Here is a 23,974-nt window from a genome sequence, read left to right as displayed (position 1 = left end):
ACTGCAACCTCTGCCTCCCAGGTTCAAGCAATTCTCCTGCCTCAGCCTCCTGAGTAGCTGGGATTACAGGTGTCTGCCACCACGCCCAGCTAATTTTTGTATTTTTAGTACAGATGGGGTTTCACCATGTTGGCCAGGCTGGTCTTGAACTCTTCACCGCAGGTGATCAGCCTACCTTGGCCTCCCAAAGTGCTGGGATTACAGGTGTGAGCCACCGTGCCCGGCCATACCCGAATTTTTTAAAAAGGGAAGCAAAAACCTTCCAGTGTTTCCTTTCTCACCATTAGACAAACATCCCCATTATGGCCTTCAAGCCCTGCGTCGCCGGCCTACTGCCTGGCCAGAGGTGGATTTGCCAGAAAGCAGTAAAGGAATCTGGGTCACCTTAGAAATAGAGAAGGGGGGCTGGGCACGGTGGCTCATACCTGTAAATCCTAGCACTTTGGGAGGCCGATGCAGGTGGATCACCTGAGGTCACGAGTTTGAGACCAGCCTGGCCAACATGGTGAAACCCCGTCTCTACTAAAAAAAAAAAAAAAAAAAAAAAAAAAAAATGAGCTGGGCGTGCATGCCTGTAATCCAAGCTACTTGGGAGGCTGAGGCAGCAGAATCACTTGAAGCTGGGAGGCAGAGGTCGCAGTGAGCTGAGATTGCGCCATTGCACTCCAGCCTGGGCAACAAGAGTGAAACTAATAAAGAAATAGAGAAGGGGCCAGGTGTCATTCTCCATCCGTCTTCTCTTTCTCCCCGGCACTTTTCAAGTCAATTATGCTACTTACTTTCATTGCCGGGTTTCTCATCTGTTCCCTCGCCCATGAACGTGAACTCCTTGAGGGTGGCGGTGTCTGTTGGCTTTGTTCACTGCTGCTCCCAGCACCTGGAGCCTGAACAGTGTTCGGTGAATCCTTAACATCCAAGTGTTTCTTGGTGTCGTCGACAGAATTATGCCCCCGCCACAAGATGTCCATGTCCTAATCCCCAGAAGCTGTGAATCCCATTACATGGCCAGGGGGAATGAAGGAGGCAGATGGAATGAAGGTTGCTAATCAGCCGACCTTCAAACAGGGAGATGGATTATCCTGGGTCATCCGGTGGGGGGGCCAGTGTGATCACAGGGGTCCTTCAGTGTGGAGGAGGAGGCAGGAGAGAGAACAGAGAGACGGCATGAGAAGGACTCAGGCCTCCGCTGCTGGCTTGAAGGTGGAGGAAGGGGCCACGAGCCAAGGAACGCAGGCAGCCTCTAGAAGCTGGAAAGGCACAGAAGTGGATCCTCCCCTTCCTGCCCTGGAGCCTCCAGAAGGAACACAGCCCTGCAGCCACCTTGGTTTTAGCCCCATGAGGCCCATTTCAGACTCTTGACCTCCAGAACTGTGAGATTATAAACCTGCATTGTTTAAGCTACTTCCCAGCTACTGGCCCCCTGGTGGAGATAAAATCCCCTTAATCAGGGTTTGCAACCAGAGTCCTGGGCAGGGGAGGGCACGGTGGGGGCAGGGGGCACATCTCAAGGTCTGATTGGAGGCACGGTGCTCCTCCAGACCCACCTGAGTCCGGCTGGCATGGAAGCTCCAGGGGAGCCCTGGGGCGGGGGTGGTGGGGGTGGCTGGCAGACCCCTCCTTGTCCTCCAGGAAGCCCAAGCTCTGTGGGGCCCCCTCAGCCACTCAGGTCTTTGGGGACACAGTCACAGGTGCCTGCCCTCGGGAAGGGCCCAAGAGCCTGGAGCTGTGCCACCCTGGTCCAGGGAACGAGGGATCAGGGCAAGAGAAACAGCGGTGGGGCATGTGGTGGGTCAGGACAGTTGCAGAGCGGCTTCCCATAAACAGACTGGGACAGTGGACGTCCCTGTTCCACAGCATCCAAGCTGAGTGACCTTGGGCAAGTCACACCACCTCTCTGAGCCTGTTTGTTCGTCCATTAGAGGAGAGCAAGACGAGCCAGGGAGGTCTGTTGGAAAGTTGAACTGAAACAAGGCAGGAAATGGGATGCGGCCCGTCCTGACAGCTTCATCTCCCAGCTGCCCTTCTTCCTCCAGCATTCAGACACGCTCCAGGTAATCCTGCCTTCATCCTCTCGGGCCTGGGATCTCAGGTGTCTGCAAGGAAATCCGGAGCCACTTGAGCCGTGTGGTCCGGTGGGCCCCCCTCGCAGGGGCACTGCTCACGCACGACTTCACTTAGCAGGTGTAGGAGGTGCCACCACCGCCACGTCCCCATTTCACAGGGGAGGAAACTAAGGTTTCAGGAGGGGAGGGGACTTGCCCAGGACCTAGGATGCAGCGGACCCCCGACTGCCAGGTGGCACGCAGGGGAGTGAAGCTGCGGCGGGCTCTGCTGGGGCCGCCCACCAGGAACTTGGGGCAAGGCAGAGAGCTGCTGCCCACATCAGACCCGGCAAGCTGGAACCATGCCACAACCCACCCGTGGGACCTTCACCAAGTTAGATGTGCCCAAGGGACAGGCATTCCTTGCCTCACCTCAGAAGGGTGGCACCTGGTCCCTGGCTGCCTCCTCGCAGCCAGGAGGCCACAGAGAGCCTGGGCAGGCCTGTGCTTGAATCCTGGGTCCCGGTGGTGTGATCTTGGGCAAGTCTTCTGCCTCTCTGAGCCTCAGTTTCCCCACTAGCAAGACAGGCACGACGCCTTCTGACAGCTCACTGGGGAAGCGGCTGTTCTGGTTCACATAAAGGGTCACTGTGAAACAGATTCAAAGCAGCTCTGTTGACACGGAAGCCCTGTTCTCACCTGGGCCTCACCCTGTGCCGCCCTAGTCCAGATTTCACCGGTCTGAGTGCGTTGGAAAGTAGGGGAAGGGTGGGAACAGGTGGGGCGGGTGTGCTGGGCCCGGCCGCCCAGGTGTGGACCTTGCTCTCTGCAGCAGCAGCAGCAGCAGGCCACGTGACCTGGGCTGGCCAGGAGCGGGCAGCAGGGAGGGCATGGTATGATAGCACCTCCATCCTGCAGATGGGTAAACTGAGGCCAGGGAGGGCCCCAGGCCTGCCCCAGTTCCCCGAGGGGCAAGATAAACCTAGGCCTCCTGCTCTCAGCTCCTCTGAATGCACAGGCTGGCCAGGGAACAGCCGCAGGACATGGTTCTCTTGGTCATTTGCTATCACCCACCAGCACAGCCCCGTGGCCCAGGAGGAGCCGTTATCTCCCATGGCAGTTGTTGAGGCCAATGAGAGACGGAGCCGGCCCCACCCATGCTAGTCAGTACGGGGCACCCCTGGCTGAACTGAAGAGCCCAGCCTCCCATCCCCTCATCTTACAGATGAGGAACCTGGCACAGGCTGGAAACCCTGGGACTTCCCCAGGTCACCACATGCCCCATCGCTGTTTCTCTTCCCTGACTACACCGGGCTTAAATCTGTGTATGAGTGTCCTGGGGCAGCTGCGACCAATAACCACACACTTGGTGACTTCCAACACCACAAATGGCTGGGAGCCGTGGCTCACGCCTGTAATCCCAGCACTTTGGGAGGCTAAGGCAGGCAGATCTCTTGAACCCGGGAGTTGGAGACCAGCTTGGGCAACACAGTGAGACCCTATCTCTACAAAAAATACAAAAGTTAGCCAGGTGTGGTGGCACACACCTGTGGTCCTAGCTACTTGGGAGGCTGAGGCCGGAGGATCACTTGAGCCCATCAGTTGGAGACCAGCCTGGGCAACATAGTGAGACCCTATATCTACAAAACATTACAAAAAATTATCCAGGCATGGTGGCACGTGCCCATGGTCCCAGTTATTCAGGAGGCTGAGATGGGTGGACCACTTGAGCCTAGGAGTTCAAGGCTGCAGTGAGCCATGATCGTGCCCCTATACTCTAGCCTGGACAACAGAGCAAGACCCTGTCTCAAAAAAAAAAAAAAAAATGAACAGACACACAAAAGCAAACCAGCACCCTCCCCATGAGCTCACTCTCCTCAGGGAGGACGGAGCTTGCTGTTCTCAGGACTCTTTCCATTCTTACTTCCTGGAGTCCTTGACCTGGAGCTCTTTCAGCCAGTGGGGAACACAGCAGGGCATGTGTTCTGAGAACAGACAGCAGACCCTACCAGCTTCATAAATACACCCCTCGAATATTGACTCTGTGTATCATCATCCAAAACACCTTCCCAGCCCTGGCCTTACCCGCCCACAGAGGTTTACTAATGCCATTTCCCAGTCAGTTAGGGGCTTGCCCAAGGGCACAGTGGGCAGTGGCCGGGTCCTGAACTCAGGCCTTCTGAAGCCATCAAGACCAGAGGGGACCGTGAATGGTGGCTCACACCTGCAATCCTAGCACTTTGGGAGGCCACGGCGGAAGGATTGCTTGAGGCCAGGAATTTCAGACCAACCTGGCCAACATAGCAAGAACCTGTCTCTATGTTTTATTATTTATTTGTTTAGAGATGAAGTCTCCCTCTGTCGCCCAGGCTGGAGTACAGTGGCACAATCTTGGCTCACTGCAGCCTCCATCTCCCAGATTCAAGCGATTCTCCTGCCTCATCCTCCTGAGTAGCTGGGATTACAGGCATCCACCACCAGACCCGGCTAATTTTTGTATTTTTAGTAGAAACAGGGTTTCGCCATGTTGGCAGGCTGCTCTCTCAAACTCCTGACCTCAAGTGATCCACCCGCCTCACCCTCCCAAAGTGCTGGGATTATAGGTGTGAGCCACTGCTCCTGGTCTCTTCTTTTTTTTTTTGAGACGGAGTCTTGCTCTGTTGCCCAGGCTGGAGGGCAGTGGCGCAATCTCGGCTCGCTGCAACCTCCCCGGCCTCTATTTTTTAAACAAACAAAGAAAAAAAGACCACAGGGGCCATGCCGTGACCTGAGGATGGCACTAATGGGCCATGGAATCCTGGCTTGGGGCCCGTTCCTAAGAAGAGACATTTCTTCTTCTTTTTTTTTTTTTTTTTTTTTTTTTTTGAGAGGGTCTCACTTTGTTACTCAGGCTGGGGTGCAGTGGGACAATCATAACCTCACTGCAGCCTCAAACTCCCGGGCTCAGGTGACCCTCCCACCTCAGCCTCCTGAAGTGCCGGGCTTACAGGGATGAGCCACTGTGCCCAACCTCAAGAGACATGTTTTCTCCTAGCCACTCATCTTTGGACCCTTACAGCTAAGCCCATTTTACTTATAGATGGGCAGAGTCGCTGGGTAATGAGCGTGCCGAGATTCATTCCTGGAATTGGCCGCTAGGTGGCAGCAGCAGGCCCTGTTGCCATCTCCTACGAGGCTTGGCGGGCTCTGGCGCCCTCTGGTGGCTGCGGGAAAACACGCCAAGAAGTCTGACGGAGAAACATTGGGGAAACTGAGGTAGAGTTGTTACCTCTTGGGAGAGAGATACTCACGGGGAGAAGCTGGGCCTAGGTGGTGTCCCGCGGTGGCCTCAGGCTGACTGGCCGTTCTCCAGCCTGTCAGGTCTGGTTAGCACAGTCCTTTCATCAAGGTGAGCACTCGGGAGGCGGGTGTAGGCTCCTCCCCATCTGCAGCAGCCCCGGGGAAAGAGCCCTAGTCCAGGACTCAGGCCCCTGTTCCCAGCGCGGTTTAGCTGCCAACCGGATCTCCTTCTGCAAGAGGGGAAACAGAAGGAAACTTTATTCCCGAGTCTGTGAAGCCCGGAAAAGGGGCAATGCCTGGTGGGTGGGGCGGGATCTACACCCGGGGCCTCCTAAGGAAGACCAGGACCTCGAGGGGAGGCTGAAGGAGGAGCCACAGCCCGCAGTCACTGGGCTGAGCAGGAGGAACATTCAAAAGGCCTGGGAGCACAGGGTGGGGTGCTGGGCAGTGAGACCTTCCCCTGGCCTCCGTGTCATGGACAGAAGGTGGACGCCTTGTCACAAGCTGGCCACATCAGATGCTCTCTTTCGGGACTTTGGGACTGAGAAAGAGAGAGGTGAGTCAGTCCCCGTGTGCGGCTGGAAAGGCATCAGGTAACCCTGGGTGGGGTCTGAGGATGGCAGGAAAAGCCTGTCTGTGAAGGGAAGGGAAGTGAGAGTGGGGAGCAGGGATGGAGGGATGCTGGGATGGAGGATGGAGGGTACAGGGATACAGGAATGGAGGGATGGAAAAATAGAGGGATGCAGGAATGGAGGGATGAAGAGGTGCAGGGATACTGGGGTGGAGGGATGCAGAGAACGGAGGCATGCAGGGATGCTGCGATGGAGGAATGCAGGGATGGAGGATGTAAGGGTACAGGGATGGAGGATGGAGGGGTGCAGGGATGCAGAGATGGAGGATGGAGGGGTACAACGAAGGAGGGGTGCAGGGATGGAGGGATGGAGGGGTGCAGGGATGGAGGGATGCAGGGACAGAGGGATGCAGGGATGGAGTGATGGAAGGGTACAGGGATGGAGGGGTGCAGGGATAGAGGAATGGAGGGTACAGGGATGGAGGGGTGCAGGGATAGAGGGATGGAGGGTGCAGGGATGGAAGGATGGAGGGGTACAGGGATGGAGGGGTGCTGGGATGGGGGACGGAGGGGTACAGGGATGGGGTACAGGGATGGAGGGGTGCAGGGATGGAGAGATAGAAGGGCACAGGGACGGAGGGGTGCAGGGATGGAGGGATGGAGAGGTACAGGGATGGAGGGTTACAGGGATAGAGGGAGGGTCCTCCTTCAGTGCCCCATGGTATTCCTGGCCTAGTTCCTGCCCTGCTGAGGGAGGCACCCCGGGTCCCTGGAGCAAAGGCCCCTCAGGACTTTAGACCTGGCCAGTGAAGTGGAAATGCCGTTCTGGACACAGTGGTGGCTCTGGGTGCCCTGATACCTGTTGGCCTCTCAGAGGCGGCTGCTGTGACTCCTAAGGCCACAGAGGGGCACAGCCTCAGGCCTGGCTGCCTCCTCTACCCTGCAGCCCAAGTACCTGGAGTTAACACCCACAGAGGGCACACAGTGGGGGCTGGCTGAAGGACTGTGGTGAATCCAGGCGGCAGGGCACTATGCGCCATGAGAACAAGCCAATGTGACATACGCCGACAGGCAGACGCCCAGGATGGGGACGAGAACACAGCCGGTGGCAGACCAGCCCCGTGGGAAAAACGGAGGTCACCAACTGCACAGCCACCTGCTTCCAAACGTCACACTCCCTGCCTCAAGCGCTCACTTCTACCTTACTCAAATGGTAGCTATTACAGGAACATGAGTTATTTTGTTTTAAAAATACTAATAAAGAAAATAAAACTTTAAAAGTTTCCTGGCTGGGCGTCGGGGCTCACTCCTGTAATCCCAGCACTTCGGGAGGCTGAGGCGGGCAGTTCCCTTGAGCCCTAGAGTGCGAGACCAGCCTGGGTAACACAGCAAAACCCAGGATCTACAAAATATAAAAAACAAAAAATTAGCTGGGCATGTTGGTGCGCACCTGTAGTTCCAGCTACTTGGAGGCTGAGGTGGGAGGATCACTTGAACCTGGGAGGTCGAGGTTGCAGTGAGCTATGATTGCACCACTGCATCCCAGCCTGGGTGACAGAGCGAAACCCTGTCTCAAAAAATAAAAAACAACAACAAAAATGTTTCTCAAGAGGGTATGGGGGCGTTGCCCAGTCCCCCCCGTCGGAAGGGCCAGTGGGTGGAGTTGGGCTCACTGGCCTCTGGAGGGCCCCTAGCAGGCCACCCCACCTCAGTTAAGTCGGGACTGGGGAGCCCCATCCTGGGTACTCTGTGCAGGAAAGGGGGTCCCACCCACAACCCACACTCACCCTGGAAGGCAGAGCCTCTTCTCCCATAAAGCCTGGCCCAGCCTGGAGCTGAAGCCCGGGGCCGCCACCTGAGAGGGCTTGGTCCCGTCTGTAGAGCAGGGGTCTGAATAGCCTGGTGCCCTGGACCAGGTGACCCGGCTCTCTGCACTGCACCTGCTCCTATCACTGAACTCTCCCACAAGGTGGGGACAGACGAAGAAACTGAGGCTTGATGAGTGACCCCACTGCAGAGCCCCACCGTGGGTAGGGTGCCCCGACCTGCACTCTGGCTGCTGGGCTCCACGGCCCAGCTGTGTGCCCTGAGTGGTATCCTGGGGACGATGCCACACAAAGCCTACGGAGCCGTACCGTGCCTGCCACCTGGGAAGCCCCAGGCCAGCGGTTAGTTACCACAAGGGCTGGCACAGCCCAAGCCTGATGCCTCCCTTGACCGCCAGCCCCACGCAGCACTCAGCCACACGGAGCTCCATGAGATGCCTGCCATGACAGGCGCCACAAACCTTTCCTTTATTGCAAACATGTCCCAGTCCCGGGAGGCTTGGGAAGAGTGGGAACCAGGGGAACCCAGGGATGGGATTCCACTGAAAACAAACCGTCCTGCTGTCCTGTCAAGGGCCCCCACCCACAGGATGTAGCCATGGGACAGCCACTGAGGGTCCAGGAAGAGGGGTGGCAGAGCAGGGAGGCAGGGAGAGGGAGGGGTCGCCCCAGGGCAGTGGCAGGACTGGAACTCGTCCCTAACATCCCTGAGCCCCAGCAGGTGCCCTGTGTTAGAAGCGAGAGGGCTGGTGGGGGTGCGTGGACAAGGGGCAGAATGATCCTGCCCCCAACCAGTATCGCCAGGCGCTGGCCCAGTGGCCCCAGGCCCTGGCAGCTGGCATCTTCCGCTGCCTTCCCTCTGCTCTGCGCGGGGACATTCAGTGCGCTGGGGAGGCCTCGGTGATGGCCCTCTCCACCCGCAGGTACCAGGGCTGGATGTGCGTGTGCTGCATCAGGTCATCGAATGCGTCCAGCCCCTCCATCACACGCAGCACGCCATACACTGCCTGGGGCATGAACAGAAACCTGTCACCATAGCTGGTTTGACAGGCATCCAGACCTCCTTCGTTCCCTGCCAGCTGTGTGGCCAGGTCCCGTCCCCTCCCCGCTTGGAGCTCGTGACCCACTCAAGGGCCAACAGCACAGGTGAGGGTTTGAACAAAGCGTGTGGGGTGGCTGCAGGTCTCGCCTGCTTCACATCTGTACCCCCTTTTCTGGGCCACAGACCCTGCCCCCCAGCAAGTTTCCTTGGGAGAAATGCCCTCCCCCCCATCTCCGGTCCTGAGATCGGGGAGAAGAGACCTCACCACCCAGTTTCAAGACCCAGGTCACCCAGGGGCAGGACAGTTTTAAAAATGAGCAGTGGGCCAGGCACGCTGGCTCACGCCTGTAGTCCCAGCACTTTGGGAGGCCGAAGTGGATGGATCACCTGAGGTCAGGAGTTCGAGACCAGCCTGACCAACATACTGAAACTCTGTCTCTACTAAAAATACAAAAATTAGCCAGGCATGGTGGCACAGGCCTGTAATCCCAGCTACTCAGGAGGCTGAGGCAGAAGAATTGCTTGAACCTGGGAGGCGGAGGTTGCAGCGAGCCGAGATTGCACCACTGCACTCCCGCCTGGGTGACAGCGTGAGACTTGGTCTCAAAAAAAAAACAACAACAACAACAACAAAAAAAAACAAAAGGAAAAAGGGCAGTGAAGCCAGGCCAGTGAGACGCCCTCCCAGGGGTTTTCTGGGAGAAGCCTGGAGCACCGGACCCAGCCCGCCTGAGGCTGAAGCCAACTCCAGGGAGGGCAGTGTTGATGGCGACAGGTAGAGCTTGGGCTCTGGTAACACCACCCGGGCCTCTGGATCCAGCAGGGCCCGAAGCCAACCCTTTCCCTGAACTTGTCAGTTATGTGAACCAAGGCGGTTCCTGGTCATCCATTTCTCTCCTGGAGCCACTTCGAGGCGAGTTTCTGTCCGTGATGGCAGAGAGAGGCAGGTTCCTCTGGCAAGATGCAAGCACCGTCCAGGCTTTCCCTTGCAAACCTCCCCCACTCTGAGGACAGAACCCTCGGTCCAGGCACCACCTGCCACCACCACACTCACCAAATCAGCGAGATTCGGCTTCTGGCCCCCCATGAAGGGCCGGTCCTTGCCCACAGCAGCCACCCACTTGTCGGCAGCCTCATAGAGATCCTCGCGCACATTGTCCTGGAGGCGGTGCCTGGGCGGGGAAGGGAAAAGCCCCTCAGGGGAGCCCCCACTCCCAGCCCAGCAGGGAAGAGGGTCTCCTCTGGGGAGAGGGGGGAGGTGTGGAAGCCAGGACGGCACCCCAGGTGAGAGCATCACATCTGCAGACGCCTCAGGGAGCATCCGTCCCAGACGGGGAGGCTGTGGTAAGGGCAAGAGACCAGGCCAGGGAGAAAGCCACAGAGGAGGCGCCAGTCAGGGCCCAGGCTTCCGGCTTCAAGGCCAGCCCTGCTGTCCCCTGGGGAGGTGAGCATGAGCTCTGGGTCCAAGTCCCATCTTGGCCAAGGGACCCATAATCCATAATGCGTTTCCCATCTGCCCCAGGCCTTGGCCTCCCGCTGGTCTCCTGAGGGGTGTGATGGGATCACCACTGCTTGTGGCACCGGAGGCTCGGGGACAGCAGGCCCCGGATGTGCACACACACTTGCCTGCTCTTGAGTCGCTTGCTGATGAGGTACATGGCCGCTGCACCCATGTACTTGGCCACGGCACCCTCCACAGCTCCGAACTTGCCCTCGCGGACAATGTAGTCAAAGGACGCCAGAGCCTCGGTGGGCGTGCGGTACACATTGGGGGAGATCAGGTGCACCAGCCAGTCGTCCGCCCACTGCCGCCACTTCATCTCCTCCCTGCGGGCACGGGAGGGACTTCCTAAGCCAGGACCCGGGCTGTGTTGGGAGCAGGCTGCATTCTCTAGAACATACCCACTGCACGGGTGGGAAGCTGAAGCCTGAGCAGGAAGGTCTTTTTTTTTTTTTGAGACAAAGTCTCGCTCTGTCACCCAGGCTGGAGTGCAATGGCACCATCTCAGCTCACTGCATCCTCCGCCTCCTGGGTTCAAGCGATTCTCCTGCTTCAGCCTCCCTAGTAGCTGGGATTATAGGTGTGTGCCTCCACACCTAGCTAATTTTTGTATTTTTATAGAGATGGGGTTTTGCCATGTTGGCCAGGCTGGTCTTGAACTCCTGACCTCAGGTGATCTGCCTGCCTCGGCCTCCCAACAGGCTGGGATTACAGGAGTGAGCCACCACGCCCGGCTGCAGGAAGGTCTCTACTGAAATCCGGTATGGCCCGGCCCCAGCCCCGCTGGTCTCCCATGCTGCTCCCTGCTCACACCATCTTGCTCAGCTTGGTCCTACTCTACAGAAGACCCCTGCCGTCACCACCTTCCCCCGCCAGCCCCAGCCCCACTCACGTCCTGGCCTCCTTCCCGCCATACACTTGCTGGGCCTCCTTCTCGTTGAGCATGAGCCAGTACTTATTGCCGAACTCGGTCACCTCCTTGCCCTGCTCGTTCACAGCCTTCATGGCTGGGTAGTAGGTGATGATCTCTTCCAGGGGCTGCCTTCGGAGAGAGCCACAATCTCACCCCAACTCCTTCCCCCTCCGTCCCCTGTGGCCGACCAACCCCGCTGCCCCAGCCTCAGAGTGGAGCCAGGACCAACAAAGGCTCTCCGGACTCTTGCAGTAAGAGGGATTTGGAGTAGATGCCAGGGCTACTTCCCCAAGAGAGGGAGGTGTCGGGAGGACAGAGTGGGGGGCTTGGAGGAGGACGGCCACGGGCCACTCTGGAAAATCATTTTTTTTTTTTTTTTGAGACGGAGTCTCGCTCTGTCACCCAGGCTGGAGTGCAGTGGCACGATCTTGGCTCACTGCAACCCTCTGCCTCCCGGGTTCAAGCGATTCTCCTGCCTCAGCCTCCTGAGTAGCTGGGACAACAGGCACTCGCCACTATGCCTGGCTAATTTTTGTATTTTTAGTAGAGATGGAGCTTCGCCATGTTGGCCAGGCTGGTCTGGAACTCCTGACCTCAGGTGATCTGCCTGCCTCGGCCTCCCAAAGTGCTGGGATTACAGGTGCGAGCCACTCTGTACTCTGGAAATCTAAGCAGCAGCTACACGTGCTCCCAGGAGGGAACTCAGGGGAGGCCTCCCTGGAGGAAGAAGCCACCAAAAGCAATGGCCACCTGGTCTCCGAGGGGCTCCTTACCCCGACACCAGGTAGGTCTTGAGGGCGCTGATGATGACAGAGGAGTCATTTAGTTGTTGCTGGAAGAGAAAACGGTGGTTTAATCAGAGGTTGCAACCCAGCCGCTGGGAGTCACCAGGGGCTCTTTGACAACAAGACGCTCTGGGCATTGTTTCTCCATTCCTGGGGACATGCCCGGAGTCCTCCCGCCCTGCCCTCAGGGCACCCATCCTAAGTAGGGAGACGTGGTTGTGGCCAATGGGGAGGAAGGTGTGGGAAAGCCGTGGGGTCTAAGCCCCAGCCCACTCACCCATTTGGCCTCCCAGGTAGAGGGGCAGGGTGGGTTTTGGAAGCTACATACTAGACCCCAAGCACTGTGCCGGGCATTTCATATCTGCCGTCCCTGCAAGCCAGAATATGGCCCCTTGTTGACTCATGAAGCAAGCAAGCACAGAGAGGCTAAGTGACTTGCCCCAAGTCACACAGCTAGTGAGTGGGTGAATCACACCTCAAACCCAGATCGCTGATTTCAGAATCTATGTTGTTAAGCTGTGGTGTTCTGCCTCCCTGAGACCCAGCAGGTGTTTGGTTTTGGTACGGAAGGAGAGAGCCTACATTTATTGAGCATCTACCGTATGCAGCTACTTCCCCCGTAGTCCTTACAGGCACAAGGATCACAAGTTCCTTCCCAGGCTGCAGAGCCAGGCCAGGCTAGGGGGCGCTCCAGGACAACCCAGGAAAGGAGGAAGGATGCAGGGGGTTCCCTGGGGCTCACCGAGCTTTCTCCTTCCTGGGCCACCAGGATGGGCACCTTTCTGTAGGAGGAGAACTTGATCTCAGCCCTGCGCACAGGGTTCACCTCCACCACCTGGTAGGGCAGGGCGTGGAAGTCGAGGAAGGCTCGGACCTTGCTGCAGAAGGGACACGTCTTGTACTGGTACAGGGTCAGCTGCAGGCGGCTGGACAGGGAGAGCTGCGGGCAGCAGACGGAAAGGGCTTCTAGACCTGGCACCCCCAGGCCCAGGCCCGGCCGCCAAGCGTGTTTTCCAGAGGAGTCTTCTGAGATGACGCTAGAACATCGGGAAGAGGAACTAGAGATGGAAGGGGGTGGTAGGGGAAAGGGAGGCACTGGACAGCAGCCCAGGTTTAAGCCCCTGGCCAGCATGGTCCCCAAGCAGGAGTCCCACCCTTTGCTGTGAGGTTGTGTAGGAGGAATCTTCTAGTCTCTGTCCCATACTGGACAGACCCCTCTTTTCTCACTCCAGTCCCAAGGGGACACCAGACAGCCCCAGGGTATACACCCCACTCCCACAGACATGGAACAACTGTTTCAACTTGGCTTGTTCACTCCCACTCCTCTAACCCCAGGGACCTCTGGGGGCAGAGCTGGGCTACCACCCAGGCTCATGTTCACCAGTGGGGTCTACCTCCAATCTCTTTCTTGTTTTTTTCTCTGGAGACAGGGTCTCACTCTGCCATCCAAGCTGGAGTGCAGTAGCTTGATCACAGCTCACTGCAGCCTTGAACTCCGGGGTTCATGCGATCCTCCAGCCAAAGTCTATCTCAAATATCCGAGGGGGAGGGTGGTATCTGAGCCATGGCCTGCGTGTGGCAAGCTCCGCAGGAAAGCCCCCAGGGGAGCCTGCTGCACGTTCATGCCGGAAAGCCACAACTGTAGACCATCCCCCTGTGTTCAGAGGGGAAGCTGGACCGTGGAGGCAGGAAGGGAGACACAGGGTACTCCATGCCCTTTTTACCCACCTCTGTTCCCTCCAGTCCAGCAAATAAGCATCTGTGGGCGGGTGGTGGGAAGTCAAGTAATGAAGAGTTGCAAGGTGTGGGGTAGGTATAAAGTGTCTCAAGGCAGCTGGGCCACCACTTGAGGGGGTCACCACTTGGGGGGGGCACCTTTCTACCTCTTCCTGTTTCAGCCTGGAGTCTAAGTCATCAGTTCCATAAAGGTACCACCACTACTACTAAATAAATACACAGCCTTAGGATTTGGGGGCAGTGGGGAGAGAGGATGATGAACGTTTGGAAAGTGAAAAAGGCTTTCCCTTTCCTGTGATCTCCCATCTCTTAATCAAAAAAGTCTTAAAACACGGTAGAGGCTGGGCTCCGTGGCTCACGCCTGTAATCCCAGCACTTTGGGAGGCCGAGGCGGGTGGCTCATTTGAGGTCAGGAGTTCGAGACCAGCTTGGCCAACATGGTGAGACCCCCGTCTCTAGTAAAAATACAAAAATTAGCCGGGCTGGGTGGCAGGCGCCTGTAATCCCAGCTACTGGGGAGGCTGAGGCAGGAGAATTGCTTGAACCCAGGAGGCGGAGGTTGCAGTGAACCGAGATCGCGCCACTGCACTCCAGCCTGGGCAACAGAGCAAAGAAAACTCCGTCTCAAAAAAAAAAAAGTCTCCTTAAAACATGGTAGAGGCTGGGCGCAGTGGCTCACGCCTGTGATCCCAGCACTTTCAGAGGCCAAGGTGGGCGGATCACTTGAAGCCAGGAGTTCGAGACCAGCCTGGGCGACATGGTGAAATCCTATCTCTACAAAAAATACAAAAATTAGCAGGGCGCAGTGGGGTGAGCCTATAGTCCCAGCTACTCGGGAGGCTGAGGCAGGAGGATCCCTTCAACCTGGGAGGCAGAGGCTGCAGTGAGCCGCGATCGCACTCCAGCCTGGGCGATAATGCGAGACCCTGTCGCGAAAACATAAACAAACCAAAAAAAAAAAAAAAAAAAAACCACGGTAGAAGAACGATTTTATGAGAACTCGAACAATTCCAGGTAGTAGGCATCAGGAGTGCCCCTATTTTACACAAGAGAATACAGAGGGTTCGGAGACTTCAGACCAAGTCACTCGCCCAAGGTCACAAGCGGGCAGAGGCAACTCCTGACCCTGCGGGTTCCCAGGAGTCCCGAGTTCGGCGCTGATCAGCATCCCCATCCCCGGCCGGGCCAGGCCTTACCTGCGCGGCTGAGCGCTCTGCGTGGAGGTCCTGGGCGCGCAGGTGCCACCGCGCCGTGTGGTACAGCCCCAGGGCTCCCCCCAGGGCCAGCGCCGCTGCTCCCAGCAGCCGCGGGCTCCCCTTACGAGCTGCAGCCACGGGGCTCGGGCCGCCCGCCGCCCCCGCGAAGCCAGCCCGGCTCTGCGTGGGTAGCAGCGGCTGGGGGCGGCCTCCCAGCCTCCAGGCCAAGGCGCACCCACCAGGCCACAGCGCCCGCACCACCCGCGCAGCCGGGTCCATGTTCGCTCCGCCGGCGCCGCGGGCGGGCGCGCGAAACGAAGACGCCGAGGCACGCGCGGCGTTTAAAGGGCCAGGACTCTGGCGCCCCGCGGGTTGGCCGGGGTGACGGCGACGTTAAGGGAACCCTCAGCGCTCTCGGGACTGGGTGTGTGCCCGGCGCCCAAGTTCGAAACGCCCGCCAGAGCCGCAGAGGCCCGCTCGGGAACGTTTGCAGACCGTTCCATGCTTCCGCCTCCAAAGGCTCCTGGGTAGTGACCCGGCCGACTGCAGGGGGGCGAACGTCTGCTCGCCCCACCTTGACCGCCTAAAGGGCGGCGTGGCCGTCTGTAACACGTACTTGCCCACCTCTCTTACGAGCGCCCATTCAAAACAACTCCAGCCCTTCCTAGCGTCAGTACAGGCGCCGCGACTTCCGGCCACTGAAAGCCCCGGAAACGACCCGACCCGGCACCAGGTGCGCGGCGGTGTTGAGGTTCTCTCTGCCCTCCCGCCTCGTTGTCCGCTTCCTACTGTGACCCGAACCATAAAATTTTCCCGAACCCGAAGGGGCCTTGGAAACCACGTGTCTCTGATTTCGCCCACGCGAAGCGGCCGGCCCGCCGACCCCGAGATTTCCAGGGAGAGGATGGCAAAGTGGGTTGCCAGGCTGCTCGGTCCTTCTGCTGGGCTCCCCCGCCCTAGCTGAAGCCCGGAGCCTCCACCGCATAGGCGTCTCCGCGGACAGCCCCGGGATGGCCCCGCCCGGCGCCCGAGAGCGGGCGGGACTCGTGGAGTGGGCGGGGCCCTGGGCGGGACTCGCAGAGTGGGCGGGGAGAGGGGCGGGGCGGGGGAGGAGCTCCGAGTCCCGGCTCTGCTGCTCCGCCGTGTCCCACTCTTCTCGCTCCGCTTTCGCCCCGCATCTTCCACCTTCCTTCCAGTCCTTGCGGCGACCGAACCCCCAGTGTCAGTCCCCAGCGGGGACCTGAGTATGCCGGTGAGGACGAGAGCGGAAGGCGAGGACGACGGCTTCGGGGAAGCGGGTGACCCGAGGAGACTGCTGGAGCGACCTTTGCGTTTCCGGGGGTGCCTTCCTGGGAAGGGGAATCGGGATGTTGGCTTCGAAGGGACCGAAGGGCCCACCTCGACCCGCCCCGAGTGGGTTTGGAGTTGTAGGTGCTGTCTCGGATGCAGGGCGAGCACCCGCGAGCGGGTAGCCAGTCCCGTGAGAGCTGCAGGTCCCCAGCCCCGTTTTACAGATAGGGAAACTGAGGCAGCTGCTGGGACACTCACCCATATGGGTTTTGCTCCACCCACTTCCTTCAGCCACTTTACAGACCAGGAGTTGAGGGACTGCTCGAGCTTAGAGTGTTTAGGGGTGGTTGAGGGTGACCCCCATGTTCTGTGCTCTACTCTATCCATATCCAGGCCTTCTCCCAGCGCCACTCTCACGCTCCTGCTTGCTAGACGGGACCCAGCTTCATCCTCCTCCTGTTTACATTAATTGCTCCTGATCTTCCACACTCTTGATTTTCCGGATTCTAACTCCATCAAAATGTAACTTGATGTGTTCAGGCCCCGGGGACACCTAGGCACTTGAGGGGGGCGGGTCCGTGTTTGGCCTGCTGGGCTTAGCAGGAGGGGCTGGCCCGGGGTGGGGAGCGCGATGCTCTGCTGGGTCAGCATCTCCAGCCACCTGGCTTTGCTGGTGTGGCCTCACAGCCTTGCCAAATGTGAGCAGCTTACAGAGCAACCAGTTGCACGTGCTGAAGCTGCCGAGGTGACACAGGGCGCTGTAGGGTCCAGCCCCACAGGGTCGGTAGGTCTCTCCCTGTGTGCGGCGACGAGAGAGTGTAGAAATAAAGACACAAGACAAAGAGACAAGAGAAAAGGCAGCTGGGCCCGGGGGACCACTACCACCAATGCGCGGAGACCGGTAGTGGCCCCGAATGTCTGGCTGCACTGTTATTTATTGGATACAAGGCAGAAGGGGCAGGGTAAAGAATGTGAGTCACCTCCAATGATAGGTAAGGTCACGTGGGTCACGTGTCCACTGGACAGGGGGCCCTTCCCTGCCTGGCAGCCAAGGCAGAGAGGGAGAGGAGACAAAGAGAAAGACAGCTTACGCCATTATTTCTGCATATCAGGGACTATTAGTATTTTCACTAATTGACTACTGCTATCTGGAAGGCAGAGCCAGGTGTACAGGACGGAACATGAAGGCAGACTAGGAGGTGACCACTGAAGCACAGCATCACAGGGAGACAGTTAGGCCTCCAGATAACTGCGGGCGAGCCTGACTGATGTCAGGCCCTCCACAAGAGGTGGAGGAGCAGAGTCTTCTCTAAACTCCCCCGGGGAAAGGGAGACCCCCCCCACCCTCCCTTTCCCGGTCTGCTAAGTAGTGGGTGTTGTTCCTTGACACCTTTTGCTACCGCTGGACCATGATCCGCCTGGTAACGGGCGTCTTCCCAGATGCTGGCGTCACCGCTAGACCAAGGAGCCCTCTGGTGGCCCTGTGTGGGCATAACAGAAGGCTCGCACTCTTGTCTTCTGGTCACACCTCACTATGTCCCCTCAGCTCCTATCTCTGTATGGCCTGGTTTTTCCTAGGCTATGATTATAGAGCGAGGATTATCATAATATTGGAATAAAAAGTAATTGCTACAAACTAATGATTAATGATAGTCATATATAATCATATCTAAGATCTATATCTGGTATAACTATTCTTGTTTTATATTTTATTATACTGGAAGAGCTCGTGTCCTCTGTCTCTTGCCTCGGTGCCTGGGTGGCTTGCCGCCCACACACAAAAAAGATAAATGTTTGAGGTGATGAAGATCTTAATTTCCTTGATTTGATCATTACATGTTTCATACAGGTATCAAAGTATCACATGTACCCCCAAAGTATGTACAACTATGATATATCATAAATAAATGAATAAATAAATAATAAAAGACAGAAGCCTGACCATGCTATGTTCAATCCACAGCCACGCCCCTCACTGTGCACCTGATCTCCCCATCTCACACCAGTTCCTGAGAGACAGGACAGAGAACAGGGGCAGGGCTGCCCTGCCCTAACCACTGGTCTTCAGTTAGTTATCCTGGCAATACTTCCCAGGTGCCCTGCCCTGGTGCCCCCCACACTTGAGATAGCCCCGTCCTATCCCCCCACCCTGCAGGTGGGTCTGTGCAGAGGTGAGGTCACTGCTCCAAACCTCAATGGAGGGCACTGGGGCAGGTGTGCGCCATCCGTCACTACATCCAAGGCCGTACACCATGCAAGCAGTCCTTCTCCCTTTTCCACGTGGAGGCTTGTGCATCTGGGGACAGATTTCAAAATTTAGGATACCCTAGTCCCCTCTTCAGGGCTTTGTCACCCACCTTTCATGTCCATAAAGCAGCAGAGCTTCTGTGGCCATGTCTCAGTACGTTTGATCCAGCATCAGCAAAGAAAGCCCAGTCTTTGGAAAGCCAGTGGTTGCAGTAGGCACATCCTCTCCAAGCCTATGCTCCCCAAGGTAGAGGTTAGCTATTTCTTGCCAAGTATGAATGCTGATTTCCAATGGCCATTAGGGAAGAGAACCCCCCACCCCAGGGAAGCAAAGCCACCCTCTTCCTCCTCCCCCTCACTCAGCTCCCATTACTGGCCTGCCTAAGGAGCACCTCTGGGCTCTCGTAAAAGAAGAAAAGCCACTGTGTCCTTGCAAGTCGCACTTTTGTCCCTTAGTTCCACGAAAAGCTGCTACATGCCTACAGTGTGCCAAGCACTGGGGCTCTCCCTGTGGCACCTCGTTACACGCTAGAAGGCAGGTGCTGTTCAGAAATTTCTGATGCTGTTGGTGTTCCTGCACTCAAGATGCTTCCCAAAGCCAGATTCCACTCACCGGCAGCCTCGCTGGGAGCACAGAGGTTTTCCTGATGCTCACACTCCACAGAGAAACAGGTGGAGACGTGTCCATCAGGGCGAGAAGGTGGCCATTGGGAATAGGAAGGACATTCCCCCTGAGCCATGGCACAAGGGGAGGCAGCCATGGGGAGAGGACAGAGCAGGGAGAGCAAGAAGGAACCTGGGAAGGAAGGTCTCTTGGGTCCCTGGAAGCTCCAGGCTGGGCCACAGGGATCAAGGGGCACTCACTGGCCAGAGCTGAGAAACATCTGCTCCCGTCTCTGGATGCCTGCCTGTCCACCACCAGCTGCTGGTGAGATGTTCTTGTTTGAGGGTGGATTTTATCTGCATAAGCTCCCCAGTGGTGAGGGTCCCAGGAAATGAGTGCTACACAGACATTCATAAGGCAAAAAGCCTATCCCCACCCCCACCCCACGTTATAGATGCTCAGAGGAGACTGGTGTGACCAAGTTACCAGGTCCCAGGTGGGGTGGGACTGGCCCTAACAACCCCGGCATTCCAATATCCTGTCCAGTGTGTGCTCCGAGGTTGGAAGACCCCAGAGCATGGTCTGCTATCTTCTCAGCAGCTGCAGAGGTCATTGGAATCGTAACATTTCTCCAGGATGGGAAAGGAGGAAGCAGCAGTCGCCTACATCTCCCGGAAACCCTGCCAGGGACCAGATGTCGCACAGGCTTCCCGGCACGCTTTGTGGAATCATCCAATCGGAAATCAGGCCTCCCCAGGATGCAAATCCTGGCTTCTGCCTTGGAGAATTATTAACTCTGGGTTTTTAAAGGCAGCCGCTTACATTCAGCTCTCAAAAGCATCAAAGGCATGAAGCACATAGGGTGCAGACTGCTATCATGCCAGGTCACATGATAGACGAGAAAGCAATCCCTGAGGTCAGAGTTGCTCCCACCAGGCCCACAAAAGAGGTTAATAAAGCATAAGGAAGCCTCTCAGAGAGGCCAGGTGGTGGAAGTTCTGCTGAACCTGGGGTGTCCGGGAAATGGATCGTTTGGGGTTGTTTATGGATTGATGTCGCTCTGGTGAGTGGGCAGTAAGTAAATCCACCTCATATGGCTTTTTGTCAACCTTGAAGCTCACTAGTATAAACAGACCAGGCCAGATGTCCAGGTCCCCGGGAATAGTCAGGGGCATGACCCTTCTGCCCCTGGGCTGGCTGCCCTATTTGCTTCCAGCACCTCTTGATAACCCACTTCCTTTCCCTAGACCAATAGTTCCCAAACTGGGGTGCCTAGACCAGCAGCATCAGCATCGCCTGGGAGCTTGTCAGAATCGTGCATTCCCAGGTCCTCCCTACAACCACTGAATGCAAGTCCCTGGGGCACCTATACCTGCGTCTAACAAGCTCCCCAGCCATCCTGGTGCATCTGAATGTTTGAGAACCACTGACCTCTAGGCTAACTCCTGACTGGGCTCCCTGCTCCCACGGGTTTCTTCCTCCAAGTAATGTTTTCTACACACGCAGAATTGCCATTTCAAATCCCCTACTGCCATGTCACACTCTCCCTTATGTCTGGAGACCCCTCCATTGCCTTTTGAATAAATTCTCACCATTTTCAAGGCTCTTCACTTTTTAAAAATTGTGGTAAAATACACATAACATGAAATTTACCATTTTATTTATTCTCAATATAGAGGTCAGTGGCATAAGCACACTCACGTTGTGGCACAACCATAACTACTTTCCATCTCCAGAACTCTTTTTATCTTGTAAAACTGAAACTCTGTCCCCTTTACACACTAACTCCCCATTTCCCTTTTCCCCAGCCCCTAGCAACCACCATCCTGAGCTCTGTTTCTGTGAATTTGACTACTGAAGAGATCTTATGTAAGTGGAATCACAAAAAGCTATTCGTCCTTTTGTGACTGGCGTATTTCACTTAACAGAATACCTTTAAGGTTCACCTACGTTGTAGCATCTCAGAATTTCCTTCCTTTCTAAAGCTGAATAATATTTCGTAAAATGTATATGCCACCTTCTGTTCATTCATTTATCAGTGGGCACTTGGGTAACTTTTTAAAATTGTGGTAAAATATACATAACACTAAATTCATCATCTTACCCATTCTCAATATAGAGTTCATTGGCCTCAGTACATTCACATTGTTGTGCAACCATAACTATCTTCCATCTCCAGAATTCTTTTTATGTTGTAAAACTGAAACTCTGTCCGCATTACACACTAACTCCCCATTTCCACCACCTAACTGGTGGAAATAGCCTTTTGGCTATTTATTGTAAAAAAAAAAAAAAAATGCTGCTGCGAACTTAGGTGTACAAATATCTCTTCTCAATGCCCTGCTTTCAATTCTCTCATGGAATTCTCATCCAGGAGTGAAACTGCTGGATCACATGCTAATTTTATTTTTAATTGTTGAGGAACTACCATACCGTTTTCCAAAAGGAGTGCCATAGAAACTATCCTTGCATTCCAGGAACAAATCCTACCTGGTCATGGTCTATGATCATTTTAATGTGCTGTTGAATTGTTTGCTAGTATTTTGTTGAGGATTTTCGCATCAATATTCATTAGGGACATCGGTCTGCAGTTTTCTTTTGTTGTAGTGTCTTTGTCTGGCATGGGTATCAGGGTAATTCTGGCCTCATAGAATGAGTTTTAAAGTGGTCCTTCCTCTTCAGTGTCTTGGAAAAGTTTGAGAAGGATTAGTATTATATTTTCTTTAAATATTTGGTAGAATTCACCAGTAAAACCATTAGGTCCTAGGCTTTTCTTTCTTGGGAGATTTTTGATTACTACTCCAATCTCCTTTTGATTACTGATTTAATCTTCTTATTGGTCTGTTCAAATTTTGTATTTCTTCGTAATTCAGTCTTGGTAGGTTGTATGTTTCTAGAAATTTATCCATTTCTTCTATATTATTCAATTCATTGGCATATCATTGTTTATAATGTTCACTTATCATACTTTGCATTTATATGGTATCAGTTGTAATGTCCCCTCTTTCATTTCTGATTTTATTTATTTGAGACTTCTAACATAGTTAGTCTAGCTAAAGGTGTTTCAATTTTGTTTATCTTTTCAAAAACCCAACTCTCAGTTTCTTTAATCTTTTGTATTATTTTCTAGTCTTTATTCCATTTATTTCTGCTCTGATCTTTGTTTTTGTCTTTCTTCTGCTAACCTTGGACCTAGTTTGTTCTTTTTCTAGTTCCTTTGGAGGTAAAGTCAAGTTGTTTATTTCTGACCTTTCTTTATTCTTAATGTAGACATTTATCAATATAAACTTTCCTCTTAGAAATGGTTTCACTGCATCCCATAAACTTTGATGTGTGATATTTCCATTTTTATTTGTTTCCAGATATTTTTTGAATTCCCTTTTGATTTCTTCTTTGACCCACTGATTATTCAGGAGCTTCTTGCTTCATTTCCACTTTTGTGAATTTTTCAGTTTCCTCCTTTGATTGATTTCTAGTTTCATAACATTGTGGCTGGAAAAGATCCTTGATGTGATATCAATCTTCTTGAATTTGTTAAGACTAGTTTTATGGCCTAACATATGATCTGTCCTGGAAAACATTCCCTGTGAGCCCTTGAGAAGAATGCCCCATCTGCTGCTGTTGGATGCTATGTTCTGTATATGACTGTTAGGTCCATTTAGTGGAAAGTATAGTTCAAGCCCAGTGTTTCCTCTTGATTTTCTGTCTGGACGATCAGTCCATTATTGAGAGTGGGGTACTGAAGTTCCCTACTGCTGTTGTACTCCTGTCAATTTTTCCCTTCAGGGTTGCTAACATTCACTTTATATATTTAGGTGCTCAATGGTGGGCATACATTTTTATATGCTGTATATCTGGGAATGTTTGAATTTCTCCCTCATTTTTGCATCTGTTGAAAGCCTTCAACTTTCTGCTTTATTTCTTCCCCTGATCCTTGTCCTGGTACCCCCTGCAGCTCTGACATATGGCAGCAGTCAGTACTGCCCCCAGGGTCTCCATCCTGATATCCCAAGCAGGCTGCCCTTCCCATCAACACTCCAAGATGCGTGGGGCAGAAACCAGTTCCACAGGCAGCCCGCAGACAAGCCAGAACCCTGTAAACATGTTTCGGTCTTTCCCTTGTGTCCCAAGGGAGGTACCAGGAGTAGGGTGGCCTCCTCCTGACTGTGCTGGGAAGGAGGTGGGGCAGAGGTGAGCCAAATGCCACAACATTTCCTGCTGCTTTGGGTGTGGTTTTGTCCTCATTGGGAGTTGGCGTGATTGCTGCAGATCCTTAACCAGTTCCTGGAGTTCCCACAAGGCGACCTGGAGCCATGCATTGCCCCTCGCCTGGTGCTTCCACAGAGGAGCAAGGGTCTACAGCATCCTAGGCCACTGTCCTGCTGACATCACTCCTGCACAGACTTTCCCTTTCACTAAATCACATCAATACCGCCTTTCCTCTGATGAGGCCTCCCAACCTCCATCTGGCCTCTAGGGCCCTGTGCACAGGTCTTTTTTATAACATGTGCCCTATTCCATTCCAGCAGAATTGCTCTCCTTCTCCAAGCATGAGAACCCCCGGGGACTTGCTGGAGCCAGAGTCCCAGGATCATCTCCATGTGAATCCAGGCAGAACATCTGGGCTAGAACCCAGAAATCCATGTCTCTAGCAAGTGCCCCTGGTGATTCTTAACAAGGAGACTGTGGAACAATAGAGTCTTATTGAGCAATGTCATCTCCCAAACTCAGTGAAATTCTACCAGATAAAAGGGTGATCGCCAACATCTTTGCCCACTTACTGCATGCAGACACTGCTCTGCACACTAGATGCATATTAGCTCAGTTAATCTTTCAGTAACCTGTGCAATCAGTCCTATTATCATCCCATTTTACAGATGAGAAAACTGAGGCATAAAATGCTTAAGCAATTTCCCCAGGTGACCTAGCTGGTAAGTAGAG

The 23,974-nt window shown here is 54.9% G+C and overlaps 1 protein-coding gene across 3 annotated transcripts; it reads right to left on the bottom strand.

Annotated features, from left to right (window-relative positions):
• Positions 1 to 8,144: 8,144 nt before the first annotated feature.
• Positions 8,145 to 15,199, bottom strand: PTGES2 (prostaglandin E synthase 2). 3 transcript variants are annotated; one of them, XM_063787158.1, is made up of 7 exons: positions 14,893 to 15,199; positions 12,702 to 12,996; positions 11,948 to 12,006; positions 11,154 to 11,303; positions 10,387 to 10,587; positions 9,815 to 9,932; positions 8,145 to 8,725 (listed from the first exon to the last, which is right to left on the bottom strand). In XM_063787158.1, the coding sequence occupies exons 4-7, from the start codon at positions 11,264 to 11,266 to the stop codon at positions 8,597 to 8,599; spliced, it is 561 nt and encodes a 186-aa protein (XP_063643228.1). In that variant the 5' UTR covers positions 11,267 to 11,303; positions 11,948 to 12,006; positions 12,702 to 12,996; positions 14,893 to 15,199; the 3' UTR covers positions 8,145 to 8,596. The 3 variants fall into 3 exon arrangements, with proteins under 3 accessions (XP_063643228.1, NP_001233456.1, XP_063643229.1); NM_001246527.1 differs by having other exon boundaries at positions 12,702 to 12,899; positions 14,893 to 15,191; XM_063787159.1 differs by lacking the exon at positions 14,893 to 15,199 and adding an exon at positions 13,354 to 13,484.
• Between the last annotated feature and the right edge of the window lie 8,775 nt (positions 15,200 to 23,974).

This window comes from Pan troglodytes, chromosome 11 (assembly GCF_028858775.2).
Source record: "Pan troglodytes isolate AG18354 chromosome 11, NHGRI_mPanTro3-v2.0_pri, whole genome shotgun sequence".
In the NCBI taxonomy this organism is placed as follows: Eukaryota; Metazoa; Chordata; class Mammalia; order Primates; family Hominidae; genus Pan; species Pan troglodytes.
Note: the sequence above shows the minus strand (reverse complement) of the source record. Positions and strands in the feature narration are given on the sequence as shown.